Source organism: Lichenostomus cassidix, chromosome 1Aa (genome assembly GCF_008360975.1).
Source record: "Lichenostomus cassidix isolate B80296 chromosome 1Aa, HeHo_3.0, whole genome shotgun sequence".
NCBI lineage: Eukaryota > Metazoa > Chordata > Aves > Passeriformes > Meliphagidae > Lichenostomus > Lichenostomus cassidix.
The window spans coordinates 8,555,157-8,572,345 of record NC_139480.1 but is presented as its reverse complement, the minus strand read 5'-3'; the positions used below and the strand labels follow the sequence as shown (position 1 = coordinate 8,572,345).

The window sequence follows — 17,189 nt, the reverse complement described above, 5'->3', positions numbered from 1 at the left end:
TTCATTGTGAAGGCATGTTTGAAGCCATGTAACTGAAGGATTCCTCCAAGGTAACCATTTAACAGCTAAGTAACCTTTAATTACTTGCTGTAATGATACACATCTAAGACAGATATTGTTATACTGTGACATCTGAGCACTTTAACCTAAAGGTAGTTATTAGCACTCCCATGCAAGATTCATTATGGATCATATTTCATTAATGGAGAGTATTGTGTTCTCATCTGATTCTGTACTTGCAAGCATTTATTAATGTATCTCTCTAAGTGTGACCATGTTGCAACTTGGAGGAATCCATAGATTTTCATAAATCAGGAAGCATTTCTTAACTGAACTATATGCAATCAGACAGGAGAGAAGTTGTTCAACAGTTCTTCTGGACCTATCTGACACCAACACCAAATAGGAACAGAGTTGCTCAGGGATGGACAATGTGTACAATTACAATTAGTAGTGCAATATTTGAAACTGAAATAATTAAAATGCAAATTAATGCTGCACTGCAAGAATCACTAGTTGTGATTTATATCACTACAGGTGAGAAGACAGTCCAGACTTGCAGATGACTGCAAATATACACAAATTAAAATAGATTAGATGACATAGCAAGTCATCACCAATTCTAATAGGTGTGAATTCATCATGATAGCATTAATTTTTTCTGCACAATGCTTATTTTTAGCTACGTTTTCCATTGGTGACTGTTTTTTACATCCAAGTGTTTCTCACATTTTTTTCCGACTCAGTGAACAACAGAAAAAGTATTTTTAAAAACAAAGATTTCTTCTGGGGAAAAAAAACCCAAAAACATATGTGAAGTGTCTACAGCAAATAACACAAAAGCTGAAGACAAAGAAAAAGTAGGTATTAATTAGTCTTTCCTTGAGTTCCCAAGAAATGTTGCAAAGTTACTCACCCTTTTCCAATGAAATGAGTTACTTAGGAAACAACTAATTTACTCCAAGTCCACAGAGGCATGAATGAGTTGTAGGCTTGTATTTCATCTGAGTCAGGTTGTACTCATTAAATTATTTTTCTTACATGAACGAGGGAGAGGGGAAGGAAGAAACAGAAGGGCACAGAACACTTCCCTCACAGGAATGGTATTTGAGGGAAGATGCAGAGATTCTATATGGTTTCTGCTCAGGAGCCCAAAGAGAAGCTGGCACATTTCCAGACTTACCAAGTGCCATCAACAGAAACCACGTTATTACAAGCTATGTAAGCTGGAACTCAGCATGAATAGAAGAGTAAACAATTTTTTCCTAAGTGACTTCCAGTGGCTTTATTCTTAGATTTTGAGAACGGAAAGAGCTGCTGCATTCACTTAGTCTGATTTCCAGCATCACACAAGCTGTAGGCATATGGGACAAGCACAAATATTTAAAACACTGCCTATTTCAATACTATTCTTAATCTCCCACAGCATTTCAGCAGTAAATTGACTAACTCTTCATGGCAAAAGATATATGGACTAAGGTATAAAGGAGATAATTGTTTATGTCTGTGCACTGCTTTCATATATGTTATTTTTAGGCAACTCTATGCACAGTCCCATGTTACTTCTGTGAACAAAATACAATGCCTGTCTAAGCCATGACCTGTTCCTTAAACTGTATTTTCTTCCTGCTGACAGGTACTATTGCAGCAATCAAGCATACATTCCTGTACCTGGTCTGTATTCACACAAAAGTGTTGTTTAAAGAAGGATGAAGGATTTTTTTCTCTTGTAAGACATTTGAGATCTTGAAATAACTGACTGTTAGTTCATTTGTGTCATCTTATGCCAGCAAAACATGTGATGCAAAAAGATGAAATGTTGTATGTATACTGGCAAAGAAAACATATTGTTCATGCTTTGTAAGGGTATTTAGCAAAGTTACAAAGTGTACAAAGGGTGAATTCTATCTGCTCTTGTTTTGCAGAGAACCTTCACCTTCCAGCTATCCTCTCTGTGTGTCTGGCATATATGGGATTAATTCTTACTCACTTTGTTACAAGATTCAGTAAATTCTCTCCTTAGGAAGCAAAGTACTAATTACTGGTCAAATAAGTACTGTTTTCTTACTGAAGTGTGGAATAATGGAACTTTATGATTTGAATGAATTTAGATGGTAACAAATTTAAGACAGTCCTTGTATAACAGGGCAGAGAAGAGACTCAGTTTCAAAATCTGGTAAAGCTAAGGAAGCAGCTGGGAAGTATTATGAAAGCTTTTTTTTATATTAATATGAGTCTGTACATGAAAGTGAGGATGGTCAAGATAGTGGGAGAAAAACAATTATTTCCTGTTCCACCAGGCAACTTCTGGAAATACTTATGTCCTGCTGTTTACTCACAGAAATAGTAGCTTCACCTGTAGCTGTTTTGCTTTTATCAAAAGAGATAAGATTTAATCATTGTGGAGAAGCCAGTTTTGTCATGCCAACTGCAGCTGGTGATGAAAGAAAATAGATGTCTAAGGTGTTTGAAAGCACACCAAGGAGGCCTTCCATTGTAGAAAGTGACTTTTTCCTTTCCTGAATCTGTTTTAAAGCTTTTAAATCCATGAGTGTTCTCATTTTTCCTTTGGGGAAATTCCCCTTTTCTTGGGAATTCTGAATCAGTGAGATTCTTGTGGTCAGAAGCAACATCAGGAGGAGGTTTTGAGGAGAAGTTCAGGCATGAACCTCTCCATCACTGCTGAGTTGGCTGTGCCATGGCCATGCACAGCCTCCCTGGACCCTTCCTGGGACTGACTGCAGGCCAGTCCCCATGCCAGTGTACCTCTACACTCTGGGAACATGCAGACACTATAAATACTAGGTTGGTCTGAAAGCATGGGAAAAGGCAGTGTTTCAGACTCACATGTCTCTAGAGTTAAATATATGTCCTACAGCCTTTAAAACAGGCCTGAAAGGCACTTCACAGCATGCCAGCTGTCATAAAATTTTAGGCAAAGACAGGTGAAGTTAGTTCACCAATAAGGCCTTCCTTAGGTCCTTGTGTCTGAGTATTTAACTGGCTAGTTTGCTGTTCAGCATTTCACAGCACTGTGGTCTGTATGTGGAGCATCACCCACAGCTAAAACCTGCTGCATGACCTTGGCTGTTTAAAGATGCTGGTACTGAGCTAGAAACACAATGCAGTCACTTCCTTCAGTGGCAGAAATCACATTTATGACTCTTCTTCATGAGGTCAGCCCCTGTCAACTGGAGCCTTGTGACGTGAATCCCACAATGAATAATGTTGCTTTGATCCTGATCTATCCAAACCTGAGCTCAGTAACCCCTTCTTTCAGTTTTGTTTCCTCCTGTGCCTCTAAATCAAGAAATAATTCTATTTATAAGTCATTTCCTCAATTAAGTCAGTCTATACTATAAGCTGGCTTTCCACTGTTTTTATTACATTGGTTTCCCAACAGATGGTGGTTTGTTATTTTATTTTTTTCTCCCCCATGTTGGTCTAGAGATCAAAGGATTTAGCCATACTTGTCTTTTGTTTCAGGAGGTGTGTGGATGAAATTTTGCATATGTTGCATGACTGTGAAGTTGGGTTAATGTTTTCAATTGTTACTCTAACAAGAGGCAAATGCTGAACTTCTGTGTTACTAGAAACATTATGGGCTCTGTTGATGAGCCAACACAATATTCCCACCCAGAAAATTGGATCGACATCTTAATGTGACTGCCATACCTCTCAAAAGTACAATCTATGTCTGTAATGAATTAGGAAAACTGTATCATCTCATGGTAAAGTAAGGTAACCATGTGTCAGTGGGAATATTTACATTATGGGAATAAATAATTCATCAAATCATCCTTTAACTGATAGGAGAAATAATGAACATCCAAATGCAAACAGTGGGTGTATTTTCAGCTCCTCTGGTAGTCATCGCTAAAACTAATTTCCTTAAAGTAGTCAGAAAACTGAGTCATCCTTCTCACAATACCAGAAATTAATGTGTTTTTTCTGTGACTGTGAAAATGAAGAATGCACCTCAGTTTTAGCTCAGTTTTAGTTTTTACCCCAGTATAAGTCATAGAGAACTCCACTGAAGACAACTAGTTCTAGGAAAAAAGACACCATACTTTAAAAAAATAAATTAAACCCAGACTTAAGAGGGTCTGTAACTTAAATCACTCATTATCTGAGCATATTCAAAGTCACCCATGGTTTTAAGACATGGACTCACAAAACAAGACATCACATGTGGTATAAGTGGAAGTCCACCCAGCGGTTCTGCATGTGCACATGTGCACGCTCCACTCCGCAAATTTACTGCCATGGAGGTCTCTCTCTATCTCAGTCTTTTTTTTCTCCCCTCCAGCAACATAAACAAAGGTTTTCCCACAGTTCTGAGACTTATTTCTTTGAACCTAATGAATATGTCGACTGGCTTTAGTTTCTTATTCATGGAAGCCATTCAGCTGTGGCACACTGTACACAGTTCTGCACTGTAATCACCCAGCATTTCTCAGCCACCAAGGACGAAAGCCATGTTTGGTGAGGGAACAATGGTCTCCTCAGTTATCTCAGTGGAAGCAAGCTAGTGCATAGATTCCTCTCATTAGGAGGCTGGGGGTTCAAATTTGACACTATTACTCACACTTGACTCTTTCTGCGTTGGGAAAACGTAAAAAAATTTCTATGTTAACAATTTGTTAGACTTGAAATTTTCCAACAGTGCAGGAGGAGACACAGTATCTTGCTACTACCAAGTTTCCTTCTATGCCAGTGCATACCTGTAGGGATCAGAGCAGAATACCAACACTGTCTCCAGAACATATCCTTACTAGCTCTCCCTCATCACAGAGTTTTATTTGTTTCAGTTAAAACCAAACTGCAGAGTGCTGGAACATCACCTGCAGAGTGACTTCCACTTACATTTTCTTTAAGATATGTATAAAGTAATATTAAATTAATACGGTTCTGGAGTTTGTTTTTCAGTTTGGTTTGGTTTGGCTCAGTCTCTTAAGAATAAACTGGGAGGTCTGCCATAGCAATTTGGTTATATTTATCAAGTCCTAAACAAAAGTTAGTGCCTGAATAGCTGAAATGATCAGACTTGAATAGTGATTAGGGTTTCATTAGTGGTTTCTGCTGTGCAACAAATGGCCTTTGCAGTTGTAAATTCTATGTCTTTGTTCTGTTTCTCGTCATATCTTTTACCTCTCCTCAATACAACTTACTAAAGAACCGTGCTTCCTTTTTACCCTCAGCCACGTAGTCTGAGGAATAAAGGTGAAGAAATAGAATAGCCACCACACTGTTTTCACTTGTGTTAGTTTAAAACTTGATTTCATTTCCTGCATGTAAATGTTCAACTTGTAAATCTCAGAGTGAGCTTCAGACATAATTACTGACTTTGTCACTTTAGACATAAATATATTCCAAATTGCTTAGGTGTAATTATGAAATATGCAAGGGCAGGACTGGATGCATTAAATGACAGCTGAAAACCTACAATGTTCATATTTCCTGTCAGTGATTAAAGCATGACCCCTTTGCTAAATGCTTTGCCTCCAAAAATGGTATTTGTACCACATCTGAATTTTAAGATACTGAGCCACATCCTTTGCATACTTATGATTTTGAATAGCCTTAGTCTTATAAATACACCTTTACATTGGTAAATGGAAGGTCAAATGGATCAGCTAGTTGTCAAGCATTCAGCTGTCAAAAAGGCACATCCTTCTTAATTGAATATACCAGGATAATAAACAGTAGTTACACATTTAATTTATCATGCTTCTAATTGTGTATTTTACATTAAAAGCCTAGTATGCATTATAATTTTTATTACGAAATAGATTCTTATCTTGATAAAATAAGGTACTTCAGAAAAAAAATTCAAAATTTTTGGTTTTAGTGTCCCACTTTGCTGAGGAGGAAACATCCATTGCAGCTGTGTAGACTTTCCCAACAGTGAGGGGTAGGAAAGATGTCAGCCATTGCTGCCATGTGTGCTATTCAGTTGAGAGAAGTTTACCTCATAAATTAAACTATTCCGACAGCTAAATTATCGCATAAAGCCTAATAGTCCTACTTTAAAGGATCTGCTCTGGAAATAAATGTTTATTGGAAATATATTTTGCTTGGGGTTGACAGGATGAAGGTTTGAAAAATCTGAGTTTTCCTGGTTTGACTTCTCTTTTAGCAAAGCAAGTGTTCAAAACACAGCTAAAGTCAAAGGAGATCTGCAGTGTATTCGAAGACAGGCCTTCATAAATAATAGCATTTAACCATGAACCTGATTAATATTTGTTTACAAAGGGGTTTATGGAGTTTTTCAAGAAGTCTTTTAAATGGGAATCAAGTTACTTCTTTATGGTGACCTTCTACCTCTGTAACTTTATCACATGATAATGCAACATAACAAGAGGTGCCACTCAGGACATAGCACTCAGGCTGTAAGAAATATCTACTTCTGCATGACAGTGCTTAAAAACGTGCAGAACTTCCAACACCACATCCAGGTTTCCTTACTATTTGTCAGACCTTACCAGAACAACTCATTCACTTAGATTGTTATATGAGAAAGGAGTCTCATGTTCTCTGCCCTTTCCCTCTACCCCTCTTGTAAATGTTGTATTTGGGTCATTGAAAAGTTCCCATATCACATCCCACTCCCAAACAATGCTATAATGAATTATGGCTTGGAAAAATAATTATATGCCATTACATGTAACTGTATAATAACTATATACTTAAAAAACGCTAGGAAGGTGATAGCTATGACAAGATTTATTCTTTTTTAACAAGTGGAGGTAAATTGTACATGTGTGAAAAGCCTGATTTTGTGTGAAGTATTTTGACACAGGGTAGCCTAAGGGACTGGAAATTGATGTCATATGGAGCAGCAGAAGTGATGGTTTACAGACTCATCACCTCCAGAGGAATCAAGCCCCTTTGTTTGGTGATTTTGGCCACTGATCCTGTGAGGTGTCTGGACAGATGTGTGCCTAGCACTGACTATCCCGTGTCACCTGCCATCCTCCACAGACAAGAACATCAGTACAGCAAAATGTTCTAGTGCCTGGGATTTCCCTGAATAGCAGAAATCACTGCTCAGCTTTTTACGACACAAGGTCAAGTGTATCAGTCTTCAAACATCTAAGAGATGTTTCCTTTTTCTTCATGGTAAAACCACTCATGTGATGGAAAGAAGTGCTCTAAAAGTACTTGCACTGTACCTAAGCTAGAGCTCTGGCTCTTCAGTTTTATTTTCCTGTACTACAGTAACAGGATACCTGGTAGTTTGAAAGGGCAAAGCACCTAAAGAAGGCTAAAGAACTCAAGAAGGTTATTACAGTCTGTAATATCTGTAGATATTCTTTTATTGGTATTTCTTTGTGACTATAGTGGTGTTTAGAATGAGAATGTCACACATAACAGTTCTATCACAAATAAGAAAAATCTTTAAACAGCAATAAATCCTTTTCCTTCATATTTTCTCTATCTAAGCATATAAATACCATATAAAGGTATAATTAATTAGGTGGAAAGAAAATTAGCATCAGGTGAATTTTAACTTAAAAACTCATTTGCTCTAATGTTTCACTTAAAAACCACAGCTCAGAATCTTGACTGATGTAAACTGACACAGGTCTGCTGTCTTCGATGAAGTTAGGCTAATTTATGCTGTGTCTACTACTGCTGAAATCAATGCTTCATCCCGAATTTTTACATTAGATAAAAACAACATGTTTAATACCAGCAGTAGCATTCATCCTTCAATCAGTGTATTTCTGCAGTCATTCCTTTAGGAAAAAAATGCTCTCCCATCACTGTATATATAAAAAAAAAAAATCTATACAGAGAGACAAAAAGGTACATGCATAAATGTGCCAAAACAGGATGTCCATTACTTAGGAAATATACTCTGGACCTCTTCTAATATGAAGTAAAGAAGGGATAAAAAAGAGTGGAAAGTATATTTCAGCAAAATTTTATGAGTTGAACCAAAGATTTTTAAAATACACAGAGTCCGGAAAAAGCAAATATGTTACAGGTGGTAGCGTTATATAAGTTCATATGTAATAACTTAATGTTTTATGTACATCATAAATCTAAACTGAATTTAAAGCTTCTTTATTGATTGAGAAATAACCTGCAAGTAAAGTGATCCCAGATCTTTTAAGTTCATGCAGTTAAAAATGTGTTTTAATCTGTTAGACAATGACAAGAAATTTGGAATTAGGAGACAATAAAAGAAGCTGGGCTAGTTCTTCAGACAGTGCCTATTGATTTACCTCTGCTGAAGAAACCCTAATGTATTCCTGCTGAGGATCTGGCAAACAATTTTGTAAAGCTGTTGCAATGCCTGTCTGAGCATTAAAAAAAAAAAAAAAAAAAGGTACTATAGGGCATTCCCTACACCTCCACCTGCACGTAAGTGTTAAGTAAATGGAAAATCCTGTTCTTACTGAAACAGGACTGTTCCCTGCTGGTTCACTCAAAGTACCCCAAAGGGAGCCCCGAGGAAAGGGAGCAGGGCTCCTTCCCCTGCTCAGGCATGCAAAGGCAGGTGCATTCCGCATCCTGTTGTGATTTTCTAGGGGGTTTAATGCACCTCCGTGTCTCCCTGCAGTTGGATTTGCTCCTTTCAAGCACAGATATGACTCGTGCAATTTTGCAATTGTCAAGTACAACATTCCTACACATCCAACCCTGTTTCCTCAGAAGTCAGTGGGTGCAAAACACAGATTTACTAATCCCTTTCTTGTTTTGTCTGGCAATTGGTTTGTTGTACTCTATTGCATTATGAGGACAGAATGCCACATATTGCCTAACCCCAGATCCCTGAAGTTTGTGTAGGTGTCTGTGTTAGGTCATCTCCACTAAACTCATGCACATAACATGGATGATATCAAGCTTTAAATTTGGCTGCCCTCAGGTATTTTCCGCATATCTACACACTACGTTCTCTCTAAATACGTTCTTTCCTGCTTCCTCATGGCTTACGTGCTTAAAGTCTATTGAAACATTAACTTTATTCTTCCCTCTAAATACTGTGGTTATTCACTTACACATCTGGAATGGATTTAAGCGAAGATTAGTCTGCTTTACTCCTCAGACTGCGGTGTAATTCACAACATATTAGGTTGTATACATTTGCGCACATCATTTTTAATCAGATGCACAGCATGCTATTCATATCCTTTTAGCTTTTTATTATTACTTCTGATACTGTACTTCATCAGACCCAATTAAACCTGCCTAGTTCCATCACCAGAAATTATTTTCTTCAGGTATGGAATGGGGCTGTGATACACTGCTTCATATCAAAGAGATATTCAACAGATATAACAATTCATACTCCCATTACTTTATGACTGTCACACAAAGTAATTTATTTCCTTTCTCCAGTCATAAAAATTGTACCATATTCCAACCTCCTGCAGCCTACTTCAATTGTTTCCAGAGTCTCCTCTATCACTTGCCACTCTTTTCTTTAAATTTCCCTTCTCCACCCTCTTCAGTTTGGCACACACTGATTTCCTCTTCTCCACTGGATTCAGGCAGGTGGGTTACATTCAGAGCTCAAATAAACAAGCAATTGTATTAGAGAGAAGGTACATTCCCTGACTATTCCCCTAATCAGTTCACATTTACCTTTTTAAGTGCTTGACAAATAAATAAGCAGATGGCAAAATCAGTTAATTTTCCACAAGTGTTGTGGCAGAAAAGGAATCTTCAGGAAGTGTTTTAGATGGCAATTTTTAACTCACAATCAACTGCCTATCTTTGCTTATACTTTTACCTTTTTTAGTGTGCTAGGGAGGTACAAACTCTACATGATACGGAAGCAGTGGCCCTTTGACATGTCCTGTGCTGCTGTCTGACATGAGAACATAAACCATCTGGCTCTCACAGATGCAGTGGGCAGGGGTGCAGGGGTTAATATTGTATCCCCCTCATTCCTGGTGTCTCTAATAGCTCCTGTCAATCAAGCACCCTCCTCTTCCTCAGCTCCCAGAGGAGAAGCACATTTGAAATTCCTGCCTAGGTAGCATGGGAAAGGCAGGAGCAGGCTCTAGCTGAGAGAAAGGACAGAATATTTTTTCATTGCAAATCTGATAAATTAATTTATTCATCTGATTTTCACCTTTCCAAGGGACAGAATCCAGGCTGACTGTCAGATTTGTCAAAGCCCAAGAAGAAGTGGGTGTACTGCCTCCTGCCTGCCTCACTTTCTCTCCCCATGGGCAGACCTGGCTGGAGAAGGCAATAAGCCCTCCTGCACAACTATCCAGAGCATACAGAAACTTGTGTCACTGGAAGGGCAGGTGAAGATGATTTCACTCATAGCTTAAGTATGAAAAGGAAAACAAAAGCCAATGGTGACCAAGGCAATTCAAATAAACATACTCTTGATTTCCTGCATCTGCAAAGATGAAACCAAAGGCTATGAAAATGATTCAGGTGGACTTACAAACTTACTGCATAAATGATAAAAAAACCCAAAAAAAAACCCAATCAAAAAACTCCCCAACAATCTAGATTTTGTTTATAGTTAGGGACTGCTAAAAAGAAGCTCAAACAAGCCTCCTCTTTCACTCCAGGACCAAACACATCATTGATCCAAGACTTTAAAAACACGGAATGTTAAACCAAGGTTGGATCTGGCCTCTCATCTCTGATCATCCTTTCTATAAATCCTTGATAAAGTGTGTGTTAGTTTTATGGCACAGCAATAAAACAGCCAAATGTAGAAGTAAATGACCTCATATGAGCTATCTCTGTGCAGATAGATTCCCTTGGCAGATAGCCAAGGATTGATTGACACACATCTTACGGAACTAGAGTTAATTAATATGTCTACCAATTCCCAAATGGATCTCAGGAAGCAGAGAATCTGTTTAATGCAGTAAGCAATGACATACTGTGTGTGGTCAAGAGACAATCACTAATTGCCAAGAATGCATTGTAATAAAGCATTAAAGAATCTGAACAAAACCCTTTCTGCTCTGCAGCTCCCTTATCCCTTCAAAACCTTATTCTTAGCACATTCTAAAGACTTATGTTTCAAATATCAAAAGACATTTTTGTAGGGAAAAATAGTTCCCAGACTATGAAGTCAACACTCAAAGGGTCTGTTAATTTTTGTATCAGAAGAAATAGTCTTCATTCATTCAACAATGACATCTTTATTTTCAAGGAAATCTGCAAACCTGAATTGCAAAAGCATAAGGTAACTTGAAAGAGCTGTTTTTTGAAGATCACAGAAGCTACAAGTAACACAATTTTTGAAGATCACAGAAGCTAAAAGTAACACAATTATGGATTCAGTAATAAAACATATCCATAAATGCTGAAAAAACTTCAAGAGTCTGACTGCTAAACTGAAACTGTCCATTGAGCAATACTCAGGTAGACCAGACAGAAAATACAGTAAAGGGGACTAATTTATATTACATGCTCATCTTAACAGGAAAATAAGAGTTTGGGTGTTCTGAAGAGAAAAAGTATTGGAGGGCAGCCCAGAGACATTCTAGCCAAATCTTCAGCCAGGAAAACCAGCCCAATCCCATGGCTTTCGGTGAATGATTCTGCTTTTTATCACGGAAAACCATGCTTATCTATTTAGTTATGATGATCACTGACAAAACAGTACAAGAGCTACTGCAAGAATTCTGCAACACTAAGCAAAAATCAGCAAGAGATCAAAGCAGTGGGGAAAAAGAGAATGATTTATTTTTCACAAAAACTAAGGAAACAAAACCCAGGTCACATATGAAAACTGGTCAGTGTGTTAGGACAAATCTGAGAAGGGAGATTTATGAATGTGTGACACTATTTTAGTTCTCAGCTGGGAGAAAGCTGAGGTGGTGTCAGACAGTTCTGACTGGGAGGAAACTAAAGACAGAGCTGGGCTCAGAATAAACACAGTGGCTGAACCACCTCTCTTGTATCTGGTATCTGTCCTGACTATTAAAAAAAGAGCGCCTTGCAAGCCATGTAGAATGGGCTCATTTGTACTTATTTAAGCCCCTGGGGGAAGAGATGCTGTGCAGGGGAGAAAAGTTAGAGATTCAGCTGTGATTTATCAATCAGCACATCAGCACCTGATTCAGGAGCAGGTCTGACCAGATTCACCTCCCAAGCCACAGAAACTAGTGAGAGTAACTAGTGAGAGTGCATTTTGATGGGAAGAGATCATGGCTAAACACCAACAAAGATTAAAATGAGGAAGAAGAAAAATACTGTTTTAAGATGGTTTACCTCAGGATGGCTTCCAACTTCAATATAGGTGCAGACTGGATGAAAAGCCCCTGTTCCACAAGCATACAGGTGGGTTTGGTTGTAAGCTTTAAGCACCTTGATGAAATTAGCACATTCTCTCTGGGAAGAAAAGAAGAAAAAAAAAATATTCAAAGAGTTAATTCAGTGATTCTGACTAATGGGAGCTCTTATGTGTTAGAAATATATGGCTGAATGAACACATTTGTAAAGGGTGATCATTTAATGCTGTTTGTAAGATTGTTTACTGCTAAGCATTTAATAAATAGCCTGATTTAGTTTCTCATTTAAATATCTTTGGTTGCTATTTAATAAAGCATCCAACCCTGAAGAAAAGATTACAGAAAAAAATCCTAATTTTTGCTTCAGACATGCTTCATCTTTGTAATTTATGCTATTGCTGTGTTTGTAAGACAAAACCCATTTATAGAAATGTGTCAGAATGAAATAATGAAGAAAAATGGACCAACTGTTTGCTTGTATTCAATTAAGTAACAATTAGAAGAAAAATGGGCCAGATGGAAGGAGTTGATGAAAACCAAATCATTGATATAGCATTTTTAACAATCAGATGAATGCTGCCTCACCCCCACTGTCTGTGTCTAGGGGCCAGTCTTACACATATGAATACATATGTTAAACTTCATGCAATCACTTACAGCCCCTAGAATGTAAGCTTTGCAAGACTTGGACTTTATGTTTTTCTCCTAAGTAAATTATACATCATGACTTATTTAAAATAAAATATTTTCATCAGCAAATAAAAGCTTAATAGCAACACTAACAGTCCTTAGTACAAACATTATCTGTTATCTGTTAACAAAACTGTCATTATTAATGCCTAATGTTATTAAAATGGATAGCCAAGATGACAACTTTTTCCATTTGTTTAATATTTTTATTTCAATCAAGACTAGTATTGGAAAGAAATATGTCAATGCCTGTGAGTTGGTCTGCTAACACAATTTAAAAAAAATGGATTTCAAACAGAAGGAAAATGAGAGCAATTAAATAAAATAGATATTTCCAGTAAAGTCTGTGTTTATGATGAAGAAAACTTTTCTCTGCTTATTTGATGACTTTTTTGGTACAGTGCTCAACTCTACCTTTCCAAGTGGAGCAGAGCCCATGGAAACACCACCTGAGAGACTGAACCCAAAGAATCTCACTGACTGCCATCCTCCCTCTCTGTAGATTGCTTGCTAATTAAACCAGATATTCCTGAACACAAAATAAAGGCTCTGCCAGGGAAATGCATGTGCAGTCTGGGGGATGCCTTAGGCCACCACAGGGAAAAGCAATGAACTTACACAGATGAAACACTGATTCCCTGCCTTACACAAAGGACTGTACTGGAATGACATTGCTCTTACAATTTTATTGTATATTTGCATAACAGATAATGGCAATGCATTAAAAAGAGCACCCAGAGAAATGCATACAGAATCTTACCACATTCTTGACTTACTACTGTTAACTTATCTATTCAACAGAAATGGAAGAGAAAACAGAGAGACAGTCAAGGTAATCCAACAGGAAATTTAAAGAAATAGAGATTAATGTTACTCTTAATTATTTCCATTCTGACCTTTCTTAATAAAAACACACACAATTTCTGGTCCATAGTTATTCTTCCCACACACAAGTATAAGCATGAACATACATTTACTATATTTATGTTTATCCACAGACTGCTTTCCACTGTCATATGGTAGAGTACTAAGAAAATACTTGGCATAAATCATAAAAAAAATATGTTTCTATATTTTTATTAATGCTGTTGTTCTTTGCTCCTTTAAATGAAAGAAATATGGAAAGCCTATGAAAGTGTATTAATAACTCAATGCCTACAAGAGTAAAATGGGCAAATACCCCAAATTCATGTAACATTAGAAGAAGCGAAATAGATCCTTTCTTAAATTCTGTTATTCTGTGTTTCAGATGGAGCATCTGACTTTGACTCCACATAATTTAAAATTGAGCAATGATGCATGTGCATTATTAAATAAATCAGAAGTTTCTCACTTAAGAGTCATATCTGGCCAGATATAAACACTACACTGTTTCACTAGGGCAATGCTTTGCCTTGTCAGGTTTAATTTAACATTATTTTAAAAATGTCTTTATGGCCTACTACTACCCTTTATTAAAGCTTTTAAAATTACCTGCCTGAAGACCATGAAATGTTAGAGGCTGCTGGCCACATACAAAATGCTGTGAGTACATGGGCTGGACCCACAGCCAGTGTGAATAAATTATGCTGATTTCAGAGGAATGATTCTGAATTACAGCAACACACCACCTGTGACTGCATATGAACCCAGAACCACATAATCACAGAATATTCTGAGTTGGAAGGGACCCACAAGGATCATCAAGCCCAACTCCTCAGTGAATGTCCCACACAAGGACTGAACACACAACCCTGGTGTTATTAACACCATTCTCCAACCCACTGAGATTGCTCAGCTGCTTATCTGTAACATACAGCGAGAAGGTATTAGATAGCTAATGCTTTAAAGGTGAGATGGAAAAACCCTGCTTAGATTAGGGGCAGAGTCTTCTTTGATTTCTGTGGATTAAATTAAGAAAAACTCTATCACCACCTTCACTGAATTATTCCAGATATATTCTGCGGGAGAAGGTGGATTAACCCTATCATAGCCATGTTTGCACATCCAGTGTTCAGGATTGATAGTAGTGTAAATGAGTAAATATCAGTAAAGTGACTCCAAATGCACAACGTATTCCCAAAAACAGATTTAGTTTATTCATCCCTGCTTTCAAGCTCTCCTTATTCCTTGTGCAGCGTGTTTTTTACTATAGATGTCTGAGAAATACACAACCTAGTTAAACAATGGGGAAGGTAAATACCTGCAGCAATAAACCTTTGACTATGACGAATAAATTTATATAGCATTTAAAGTTCCTAGTCCAGTTCAGATTGCTCTTATAGCTCCCCTCTGTTTTACAGCTGCATAAAGGAACCATTAAGGTCTATTCAGTAAATTCTCATACACCTCTCTAGCAGATTAGGTTTCTTTATATATTTTACATGGTAGTAAAAAAATAAATAAGGAGGGGTATTAAACCACAATAAATGACATCAAAGTAAAGTTACGGGTCTGATTTAAGCCCTTGTCAACTGAGAAAGTTCAAAGTGAAGTTTCTGCCCTGCCTGGGAGACGGTGCTATTCTCCCTGGAACAATAGCAACAGGCACATTGATTTCCATCTCAGACTCCTTCCTGTGTCTAATTGTGCTCAAGTACAACTGCACAGGTACACTATTACGTGTGGAAATGTTGTATCTGGTCCTTTGATGTTCTGAACTTAGCAAGAGTTTGCTTTGGGATGGTGAATACTGGGTTTTCCTGGTTTATGTGACTCTGGGACAAGAAGGCTTCCAACAAATCTGTAACAAACCAACTTTAACAGCTTCAAATGATTTGCAGAGACTCTAAATCTCAGCACATGTGTGTGACAAAGAATATATCACGGAAACTGTGTGTGTGCACTGAATGCAGTTTGTGTCTGTCACTATGTGAGACTTGAGTGACTAACTCCCATTTCCAGTTTCCCATTTTCTGTTTACCCATTGCTGCCCTCACAGGACGACTCCCTTAGAGGCATTCAGGACCATAGGCTGTGCAGCCTGGCAGGCAGCTCTGCTGGTCCCAACTCTGCTGGCTACGTCAACTCGACTACAAAGCAGCTCCCCAGCTCCCTTGGCTGGAGGCCTGGAATGACTTGGGTGTCTCCAACTGGGTTTGTCCCACTTGGCAGCAGCATCTCACCCTGCCAGACCCCCTGGCTGGCGCTATAGTGTTGGTGTGAAGGTCTGTGCCAGCAGGACAAGGCATTGCACTGTATGGTTGCAGAGGGTAAAGCACTGGAGGGGAGACAAAGACAAGAAAAGGCATGTAGTATCTCAGAAAACAAGGCAGACAGGAGGAAGCATCCACCAGAGGAAAAGGAGGTAACTCAGAGCTGTAAGGAACAAATTCTTAAGGAATTTCAACACTGTGTCTACGTGTGAGTTCAGCCGCCCAGTGCTTTTGTATCCATTCTCACTTTCCCCAAGAAAGGGCTGTTGTTCAAAGGGAACATATTCTGGACATATCCATATCCTTTGGACATTGTTCTTTGTCAAGTAAAACAGATGAAGAAAGAAAATTAGACTTTTAAAAATTTTTTTCCAGGTGGAAATAGTTTTTTTTCACACTTGAGAGCAGGGTGTTACGTGAGTTTAAATACTTTTAGCCTAACAGTGTGAATGAAAGTGAATGCAAGGTTTGAAAAGTTCTCCACAGGCCAGAAAGTATTACTTGGATGGTTTATGAAAATAAATGTTGAAGAAGAGGAGCACTGGGATCATCATAGTGAATCATTATAAATTCTTGCTCCTAATAATCTTGTTCATTATAATAAGTAGCTTAATATTAGGAAACTTTTCTTGTCTATATGAAGCTAAACACTGGTTTATGCCCTAAAGCTTGAGTTTATATATACATACGTAGAACACAAAGCATAAGTGCTTGCATATGGTATAGAATGATTGAAGTAGATATTCAAAGGGAAAATTAGGTACATCATGTGGGAGTTACTGCAGTCCTCAAAATACCCATTCATTTATCTTGCCTACCCCTGGAGAGGATTAATCTTCATTTATACTTCAATAAATGCTATAAGGTTTCCACAAGAGCTGCAGGTTCTGCCTTTGGCCTTGTATAGAAGTGCCTCTATATTAAAATCCAAGCAAATCAATCCTTACATCACCTTTGAGACCTCCTAGCACAGCTTGCAAGCTCTTCCTTTCTCTTTTTGGACACAAAGAACTTTAACTTCTTTAAATAGCTATCTTTTTTTTTATGTTTTCACAATATAACTGCTGGATCTATGTCTGCAAACAGTTGTGATGGCATGATTGCCAACATCCTGCAAAGCATGGCCAAAGAAATGGTG

The 17,189-nt window shown here is 37.8% G+C and overlaps 1 protein-coding gene across 2 annotated transcripts in view; it reads right to left on the bottom strand.

The window, feature by feature from the left end:
* The window catches only part of SEMA3A (semaphorin 3A), a 245,201-nt gene that overhangs the window by 86,692 nt on the left and 141,320 nt on the right, over positions 1-17,189 (bottom strand). For both annotated transcript variants that reach the window (XM_085083330.1, XM_085083339.1), the window contains one exon: positions 12,208-12,327. In XM_085083330.1, coding sequence (XP_084939456.1) covers positions 12,208-12,327 — 120 coding nt within the window. The remainder of the gene's footprint in view (positions 1-12,207; positions 12,328-17,189) is intronic.